The 10,187-nt window shown below is 40.0% G+C and overlaps 1 protein-coding gene across 2 annotated transcripts; it reads right to left on the minus strand.

The window, feature by feature from the left end:
• Window positions 1–849: 849 nt before the first annotated feature.
• Window positions 850–7,757, minus strand: LOC138032387 (putative peptidyl-tRNA hydrolase PTRHD1). 2 transcript variants are annotated; one of them, XM_068880056.1, is made up of 4 exons: window positions 7,614–7,757; window positions 6,729–6,947; window positions 2,186–2,249; window positions 850–1,035 (listed from the first exon to the last, which is right to left on the minus strand). In XM_068880056.1, the coding sequence occupies exons 2-4, from the start codon at window positions 6,924–6,926 to the stop codon at window positions 986–988; spliced, it is 312 nt and encodes a 103-aa protein (XP_068736157.1). In that variant the 5' UTR covers window positions 6,927–6,947; window positions 7,614–7,757; the 3' UTR covers window positions 850–985. The 2 variants fall into 2 exon arrangements, with proteins under 2 accessions (XP_068736157.1, XP_068736156.1); XM_068880055.1 differs by lacking the exon at window positions 2,186–2,249.
• Between the last annotated feature and the right edge of the window lie 2,430 nt (window positions 7,758–10,187).

Here is a 10,187-nt window from a genome sequence, read left to right on the forward strand (position 1 = left end):
CATACGTGAAATCTTGTTCTTTCAAGATGGAGAGCCTACTCACCAACTCCATGCCTCTTTGTTTTGAAGAACACGAGGAATTGGAGAGTTGGGAATAACACTAAGCGAAGTGACTTTTTGGGTGTTATTTTTTTTTTAACTTGTTCAAAAATTGCTATTTGTTTTTTGTCTGGGATTCCATGCAAATATTTCCAATCAGTAGAGACCATTTTGGTCTGAAACAGGGTATGGTTAATGTGCACTCAAGTCTTGCTGGGTATATTTTTTAGAATTAATTCTTCATCACAAGGCGATAAGACCATCAAAAAACGCCCTTCTCAAATTGTTACTCCAACCGTGTAACAGCTGAATAGGGCATCAAATTTTTGGTCGCGTCTGAAATAGGGTAGGGAAAATCGTAGATATAGGTCTGGAATAGGGTAAGGGTTTCAGGAAGAGGGCTGCACACAGGGATGGCGGACCGTATTTTGTATTGGGGGGGGGGGGGCGGGCGCAGGAGCTAACAAGCAAGTGCCAGAGACGCTAACTTTTAGGTGTTTTGGGGGAATTCTCAGGCAAAAAGTTTTGAAATCTTGAAACTCGGAAATGCTACTTTCAGCATTCTCAACGAGATATCAAAAACATAAACTGGATCAACTGTAAAATAACAGATGTTTTGAAATTTGAAATTTGGGGGAAGGGGGGGGGTCTAAAGCCCCCCCCCAGACCTGCCATCCCGGCACATCACCACCCAATTTTTCTGGGGGTACCCCCAAAGGAGATTACAATACAAGAGTTCCTTCCACCTTTTCTTCTGCCCACTCCGTAGCTTATACAATGAGAGGGTTCCCCAATAAAAATATCCCGCGATGAAGAAATACAACTTTATTTAAACAATTTCAGGCTTTTAAAAAATGGCCTTATTTGTTCCCTAGGGTAAGGTTTCGTAGCAAGACATGTTGGGTAGTTTTCTGGTTGTTCAATCCATAGTTTATGATCAATTTGATTATCTGATAAATCCTTTGATAGCTTTACAAGTTCCTCTTGACTGGGGGCCTGGACAAAAAAGATACAAGAAGGAATTAAGTTTTTGTAATGTATGCGGGAGGTGCGGTGGCCTCATGGTTAGAGTGCTCGATTCCTGATCGAGTGGTCGGGGTTCGGGTCCTGGCTGGGGACATTGTGTTGTGTTCTTGGGCAAGATACTTTACTCTCACGGTGCCTAGCAGTCTCTCCACCCAGGTGTATAAATGGGCACCGGCAAAATGCTGGGGGTAACCTTCCAACGACTAGCATCCCATCCAGGGGAGAGTAGAAATACTCCTAGTCGCTTCATGCTAATAAAATCGGAGATAAGTGCCGGCCTGATGGGCCTTCTGGCTCGTAAGCAGATACTTCACTTTTAATGTAAAATCAAATAAATCAGAAATAATAAGGAGTCAAAGTTCAGGAGTTCAATCCTAGGACCATGTGCTTGTTTCCCGACACTAGAAATGTTTGTTCACACACACAACCTCTGCCCAGGTGTCCAATTTAAATACATGTAAGTGCCAGTTACATACTGCTAATAACAGACAGTATGAAAATAACAATAATTCCGACAACAATGATACTGATCAAATAAATAATGCTTTGTTTAATTAAAAAAATAACTAATGCTTTGTTTATAGTTGAAGTGAACTTAGCTATCAAGCTAGTTTACAGGCACTCCATGTGAAAGTAACAACTCAACTTAACAGAACATTATTAAGAACCCAAACTGGCACAAAGCAACCAACATTTGACAGTGACAATGATATTAATCAATAACGACAATAATGTAATTTTAATAACCTTGCTTGGGATGGACACTATCAAAATGATTAGAAACTTACGCTCCCCAGTAGATTGATTGCACACAGGTGTACTCAGTAGTAGCCTGCAATTGCAGACGTATTTCCGGCGGTCCTTTCTCTCCCCCAAAAAGGGATGTTCATTTTCAGGGGAGAGAAACGACCACCACAGATACGTCTGGGTTCCCAGGATAACTCAGTAAGTGAGAAGAGAATGGACGGAAAAAAAGGACAAATTAAAATACAGTAACTATTCAAAATTATTTATTATTAGTATTCTTATGTTATCATTATCATCATCATCATCATCATCATCATCATCATCATTTTTGTGTTTTCAAAGCTTGAATGGTCTCTGGAAGGTCTTTACTTACTAATTTTGACATCCAACATGAAGTCTAAGGGCGCTTTCCTTTCGCCAGAACTGGCCGGCCAGACCTGTCATTTTGCAAAGAAAATGTAACAATTTGAAGGAACACTTGCACGATAATCCCTCACATTCTTATGGAAAAGAATATATCATCCTCGAGGTTTGTTAATTTGAAGGCATTGCAGAGTTAATCCTTCCAAAGGCCCGGTCTGGCCGGTCAGTTCTGTCAAATGGAAAGCGCCCTAAGCCTTTGCTACCTCTTTCCAACAACAAGGGAAGGTAAATGCAGCTGTTTATTCTTACTCGAGCAGCATTTGGGGCACACTTTTTGACATTAATTGTCTGTATTCCAAGACCAAGGGGGACACATGATGCTTATTGAAATATGTGTGCATCTAATTTGGGGAATATATCTGCACAAACCCATGACCCAGTGTCTCGCCCTTTGAAGCACACACCCTACATAATACAATAATACAATACATACTTAATTGACCGCTCCCCATAGGGGCTTTTCAGGGCCATGAAACACAACGAAACGACAGAACAGAACAACAACAACTGTTAAGAATCCCAACTGGTTGGGCAAACCAGTTGGCTATTTACAAGTGCGGCTGGGAAGTTGAACCAGGGACTACCAGGATCAAATTCAACAAGTGGTCAGAGCGGGTCTTGAACCCGGGATCTCTGGATCTCAAGGCAAGCGCCCTAACCACTGGGCCACACTGCCTCCTACATAGGGGAGAAAAGTCTGCCTAGAAGCCTAGAAGGCTCGTCAGGCCGGCGCTTATCTCTGGTTACTGTAGCATGAAGTGACTAGGAGTATCTCTATTCCCCCCTGGATGATATGCTAGTCCATCGCAGGGTTACCCCCAGCATTAACTTTGGTGGTACCCATTTCTACAGCTGGGTTGGAGAGAGCCACCGTGAGAGTAAAGTGTCTTGCCCAAGAACACAACACAATGTCCCCGGCCAGGACCTGAACCCGGATCACTCGATCTGGCGTCGAGCACACTAACCACGAGGCCACTGCGCCTCCCACACACTGGGGAGAAACCTCCCATTAATGGTTTTATCTCTTCTCAAAATGCTATGATGAATCACTCTGTCTTTTTCAAATCATCTTTACTTAACCAGTCCCATGATGCCTTGTGCCTGTCATCATGTCCCTCATTCGTTGTAAGTTCTGGTCATGAATGGTCTTAGCCTTCCTGAGTCTCCAATCTCCTATCTCACTGCATATTTAACATCACTCAAAGTACAGGCCTTCTTAGATCTTACTGCTAAAGGAGCGGTTTCTCACTCTCTCAAGATAATTTGCCAAACCTATCACTTTTGCACAGAGAAGTCTTCTGTGACACCAATAAGTCCACTGCCTCCTCATTTCCTAGGGACATTCTATCAGTCATCATCTCCTTCAGGGTGTAACATTCCCTAGATTGTTATTTCTTATCTTTTGTTCTGATCCATGTTCTTCAGCTAGGCTTTAGTCCAGTTGACTATTCCAGTATGGTGGCCCAGTATTATCATAGTAAAATATGTAAGTTTTTGACGAGAAAAGAATAAAAAATGGAAAGAAAGGAAAAATATAAGCCATCCAGATAGAAAAAAGGGAGAAAAATAGTATTTTAATAAACAATGATATAAAGTAAAAAAATATTTGTTGACAAATTAAAAAGAAAAAAAGTAAAGAAAAATAATTTAAGCACTAAAAATATTAAAAAAATACATATAATTGAAAAAAAGAAGAAAGAAAGAAAAAACTTTTAAAGTCAACATCGAAAATCAACATTGAAAATCAACATCGAAAATCAACATCAAAAATAAACATTGAAAATACAACATTGAAAATCAACGTTGGAAATCGACATAAGAAAAAAAACACGTTGTTTTCCACGTGGCCTGTCGTTATCATAGACCAGGATGCTTTGCACGCATATTCAATAAAGTTCAACCATCAGAGAGGTGATTAGAAGCTCCAGCCTGATACATCAGGGTTGTTTGGACGGTACTTGATATCTGCAGTATGTGATAACCAAAGTGTACATATTGTGAGCACGAGAGAGGAAAACAAAAGGGGAACAATGCATTGTTCATAAGCCAGTGCAGTGGTCCATTATTCTCGTAGCCCGTGAAGACTTTAATCTGCGGACTTCAGCGGAGCTTGAGACCTGGGTGACCCATATCGAAGAGAAATCGCCCGAGACTTCCATTCGCTAAACATGTACTGTACGGGTCCGCAAGTGATCCCATATGGAACGCAAATGATCCCCATTTTAGACCGCAAATGATCCCGAAAAAAGACTGATGAATGGCATGGAGGGTGGAATGGTCTGGAAAGAGAATTAATGTGAAGAGCGCTTTTTTTTTTTAAATTAAAAATCGCTTTAAATGTCTCACACAGGTTTCTGTCTCATTTTAGTTTTCCAGAAAGACTGAATTTTGTTTTCTGACCACGATGTTATAAATTTGCCACATTTAATGATCGGACACAATCATCAAAAACTAACTTGGACGCAGTTCTAAACTGATTCTGACCAGGGGCCCGTTTCTCGAACCCTGCGAGCAGGGTCTCTTTCGATCTTCCTAGAAAAATCGGGTCTGCCAGCGGCCTTGATTCAGGGACATTTCGTATTGAGCATGCAAATGTATTTGGGTGTCAGTCACGCATGACCAGTAACTGCAAAACCACGAAACGATTACAAACAGTCGGTATATTCGAACAACTCTGGCAAACACACGCAGAGTTCGAGAAACGGGCGCCTCGTCACAATCAATTTAGAACTGCGTCCAAGTTAGTTTTTGATGATTGTATCCGATAATTAAATCTGGCAAATTTATAACATCGTGGTCAGAAAACAAAATTCAGTCTTTCTGGAAAACTTGAATGACACAGAAACCTGTGTGAGCCATTTAAAGTGATTTTTAATAAAAAAAATAAGGGCTCGATCTTCACATTAATTCTCTGTCCAGACCATTCCACCCTCCATGCCATTCCTCAATTTTTTTTCATTTGCGGTCCAAAATGGGGATCATTTGCGTTCCATTTTTATGGGATCATTTGCGGTCCTGGTATCATTTGCGGTACAGTTTGGGGATCATTTGAGGACCCGTACAGTACTGTTTGGCGAATGGAATTCGCGGGCGATTTCTCTTCGATATGGGTCACCCGGGTCTCAACCTCCGCTGAAGTCCGCAGATTAAAGTCTTCACGGGCTACGAGAATGATGGACCACTGCACTGGCTTATGAACAATGCATTGTTCCCCTTTTGTTTTCCTCTCTCGTGCTCACAATATGTACACTTTGGTTATCACATACTGCAGATATCAAGTACCGTCCAAACAACCCTGATGTATCAGGCTGGAGCTTCTAATCACCTCTCTGATGGTTGAACTTTATTGAATATGCGTGCAAAGCATCCTTGTCTATGATAACGACAGGCCACGTGGAAACAACGTGTTTTTTTTTCTTATGTCGATTTCCAACGTTGATTTTCAATGTTGTATTTTCAATGTTTATTTTTAATGTTGATTTTCGATGTTGATTTTCAATGTTGATTTTCGCTGTTGATTTTCAAAGTTTTTTCTTTCTTTCCCTTTTTTTTTCAATTATATGTATTTTTTTAATATTTTTAGTGCTTAAATTATTTTTCTTTACTTTTTTTCTTTTTAATTTGTCAACAAATATATTTTTACTTTATATCATTGTTTATTAAAATACTATTTTTCTCCCTTTTTTCTATCTGGATGGCTTATATTTTTCCTTTTTTTCCATTTTTTATTCTTTTCTCGTCAAAAACTTACATATTTTACTATGATAATACTGGGCCACCATATTCCAGCTCCAAATTATAAGACTGATATAGCCCACATATTCATGGCTGTGATGATATTTCTACCACACAACTTCCAGGTTGGTGCTGTTCCAAAAGCAGGGCAACCAAATGCCTGAATTTGTTCACCCTAAAAAATCCTTGGCTGCCCATTAGGAAACCCACTGCGACTAAATGCATGCCGTGATTGCACGCCATAGTTCTTAGAGTGCGCTTCTGTTTTTTCATGGAAGTCTGGGTTTACCAGTAAACCTTGTCATTTTCAAAATGGCATCTTCAATCTCCATCGCCTACATGTTGGTGATATTGCTATCTGACAATATTCTGTAAAAGCTACAGATATTCAAAACACGGGATAATGCTTGACCATAGAAAGCCGACAAGTAAGTCGATCGTGCATTTTCTATTTTGGCTAGGTTGTCCCTTAATTTTTCTCAGGTGACTAGACTTTTTATTTTAACAAAAACTGGTTGCCCAGTAAACTTTCTGGTCGTCTCAGACAACATCTCTTATTTCGAGTAATGATGATGATGATTATGATCTTCATCAACGGAAACTTCGCTCACTTACTCGCCAAGGTAAGAGCTCAAGACAACTTGAGTTTTAGTTAAGGCCAAGACTAGAGGGAGCAATTTGCAAATCAAATCTGTTGTGTGTGTTTAATTGAATCAAATTAAATGCAAAACACTTATTGCAAGGAAAAAAACCCTCACCTCAAGAACAACTTTACGCATGTTATCTAATTCACTGGTATACTTGATAGTGTTTGGATCATTGCGATGGCTCCATAATGCTGCTGTACTAGCATGGCAAGCCTGTGCAATGACTGCTCCTGTCGGCCATGAGAGCAATCTCAACAGATCACCTCGGACTACTACGTATTGAACAAGCTGAGTGGAAGTCAAAGACATTTAAATGAGGCCACACAAAACCTGAAAAAAAAAGCCAAAATAGTTGGCTTCACCAACAGTCCAAACCACGACCAATGAAAAGTTTTGCCAATCAGAAAAGAAGTTTGCATTGGGAAACTTGAAATGACAATCAGAAAAATCATTGCAGTTATTATAAAGCAACTTAAGTAGCAAACTACCCTGAAAAAATCTGGCATGTCTATTCCGAGGGCGAGAGGTGACGGGAGGGGCCTGAGGAGTGATTAGGTCTGGGTTAGGTTTGGTGATTGTTGTGATTAGGTCTGGGCTAGGTTAGGGTTAACCCTAACCACTCACATCCCCCCCCCCCCTCCCTTGTCAGAAAAAAATAAAAAATTATAAAAACAAAAATTAAAAAAAACAGAGAAATATTACCAATTTTCCGACTGTGATTGCCATACTGGCAACCCAGTAAATTCCAGGCTTGAACGCGATTCGAACTAACTATTATTAAATTTTCATGTCCATTTGACAGTTCATGCATGAATCGAAAGAATTTTCATATACCGGTACTCTCAAAAATCATAGCGAAGATTATGCAAGCACCTGGAAACTGATCCTACAACTAGAGAATTTTCAACGCCTTGCGCAGCTTTAAAAGGTAGCTGACTCTCTAGCTCAGCAGAAATTTCAGCAAGGGTAGGAAACCAACGAACATCGAACACTTACCCAGGGAAAACCTCTCAGAGCAGAAACTCAACCCACAAATTACACAGATTCTGGGAATTGCACTCGAACACACTTTTTATCGTGTAATCTACTGGCGTACTTCGAGAGAAAACAATTAAAAGGTATTATGGCTTACCTGCAAATGGTCAGCACAAGTAAGACACCATGTTATGTAAGTCTCGTGAATGGTCACTCGATACGTGGAATCACAGGTAGCCCAAGCTCAGAAGAAAAATTCGAACACAACGCTGCGCAATTTAAAACTTTCCTTTATCATTCATCCAAGGTCTTTGTTGTGCTATGAATAGGCCACTTTCGATATATATATTAAAATTCAACTTGAAAGAGAGGTTTTGAGGACAAAGACAAAGGAAAATGTTAATATCTTTCACATTCCTATTGTTTTTGTCCTCTCTGCCTCTTCTCTGCCCAACTATCAAGCGTTAGACTGAATATTGATATTTCGAGAGTTGGACGTGCACTTACATGTCTGTTCTCTCTCTGTGATCTTTCTTTGGTAATCTGGTGCTATTCTGTCCACTATTTCGCGAGATATCCTAAACCGAAGACCTATCTATTATAAAGAGAGAGAACTAGGAAACGGCTCACCATTCGATAAGCTAAGAACATCGAGAAATCGCCCCAAAATATGTAGCCAAAACCCTTCAATCCGCCTGAAACTTGACCAACGACATGTTCGAAGATTCTATAAAACATCTATTCAAGGGAATAGTCGCGCTATCCACTCTGCGAAGGAAAATTTGCCACGAACTTGTTTTGGCCTTTATCAACATCCTTGTGACCATTAGTTTTGCACCCAAACGGTCAAAAAGGAAAGGAAAGGAACTTTATTAAAGTGTGTAATCTTCTAGCGCTGTAGAGCACCAATCAGGGACACTGTAAATTGAAATTAACAAGTCAACGCAAATCAAATCAACTTCTGGTTTTTGAGGAGAGGGGAAAACCGGAGTACCCGGAAAAAAACCTCTCTGTGCAGAATAGAGAACCAACAAACTCAACCCACATATGACGCTGAGTCGGGGAATCGAACCCGGGCCTCATTGGTGTAAGGCGAGTACTCTCACCACTGCGCCATCCCTGCAGGAGTTAACCTTTTCCCGAGTGGATTTATCTAAGGCTGGTTTACACCTACGACGCAAGCAATAACGCAGACTCAGAAACGTTTTGACAATTGGTACCTTTCATTAGAACAAAAGTCAATAATGAACAACAAGTTAATGCACCGCGCATTGGTGGCTCGGTTGGCTGGGTTGCCATTTGCAATCCCGTCATAATATGAGTTGAATTTCTCCGTTTCATTTTTTTTCTTTTTTTCCGTGTCAAGGAAATGGAAAACTTGCGCAATAGGTCTTTCCTGTCACTCCCCCGCTAAGTGTTGTCTTTGCGGATAGAGTCTTCTGCGCGTATTTTTGGTAGGTTTCAGGGGGTAGTAGAAATGAGTAGATTTCATCCTGTGGACATAGTAGAATATTTAATTAACCTACAATGGCGTCGAAATTCATTGTAACGCGAATGGCGTTTTAGCGGATCTTTCAACAAAATATGCCCTTATGGAGCTCAAGAATGGAACGTCAATTGGATAAACAAGACAGGCGGTGAAAATTAAATATCTGGATTCTTAAAAGCGACGCGTAATGGTCTTCGACAACAATTGCATCTTTCGGCATCGGATATCAAAGTGAGCTTTGTTTCTAGTATTTTACTAACTGTGCTGTTATGTACAACACTGAAACCAAATGGCAAATTCTGTGGTAACTTTTTCTGGTTGGTTAGAAAGAATCGATCGAACGCCTTGAATACATTTGTGTTTACTAAAGTCGCATCTCTGTTGTCTGGCTATTTTTATTTATGTTTGCATGCACGCAATGAAGAAGGAAGGGTTTTTTGCCTCTAATAGCAAATATGTTGTTTGTTTCAATAAAGGGTTGTTGGAGTTATACCCTACAACACAGCATTTGATTGGTAAAATATTATTATTATTATTATTATTATTATTATTATTATTATTATTATTGTGACTCTTGACAAAAATAGATATGTGACGGATTGCAGAGGTCCTGAAAAGCATTGTTTATTACTTTAAGGACCTGTGAATTGGGCTGGCGTTTGGAGCATTTACGATATTTTGGGCTTGTGTACCAACGAACGCGTATTTGATACGTTACCGAATTTGAACGATCAAAATTCAATGATGTTTTTGAGCCGAGGTAAATCGAGCTCGGTTGTCCAGGAACTAAAACTGATCCAATCCCACAATCCTTGAATAATGGTTATCGTTATCGACGTAAACGAATCATCAATTGTATGATATTTATCGAATTGAAAGGATATAGAGAACACGTAATGTAGCAAACAGGTTTTGAATAATCTAAAGGGAGAGAAAGATGTAGAATTGTCAACTAAGAAGAGTACTTGTGGAGAACTTGTGAAGTAATGGACTGATGGACATGTGGATGTGTGGGCCTGTAGAGGACATTACTAAACAACGAAACAGCGAAACAGCGAAACGTAGCATCAAAACACCATATATGACCCCATCGTACCTTGAATATA

Source organism: Montipora capricornis, chromosome 14, assembly GCF_036669925.1.
Source record: "Montipora capricornis isolate CH-2021 chromosome 14, ASM3666992v2, whole genome shotgun sequence".
Taxonomy (NCBI): Eukaryota; Metazoa; Cnidaria; class Anthozoa; order Scleractinia; family Acroporidae; genus Montipora; species Montipora capricornis.

Coding starts and splice junctions, on each gene's coding strand:
- LOC138032387 (XM_068880055.1), bottom strand. CDS start 6,926: ATGTCTTTGACTTCCACTCAGCTTGTTCAATACGTAGTAGTCCGAGGT. Junction 1,036..6,728: donor TGCGTAAAGTTGTTCTTGAG/GTGAGGGTTTTT, acceptor TTTTTTGTCCAG/GCCCCCAGTCAAGAGGAACT.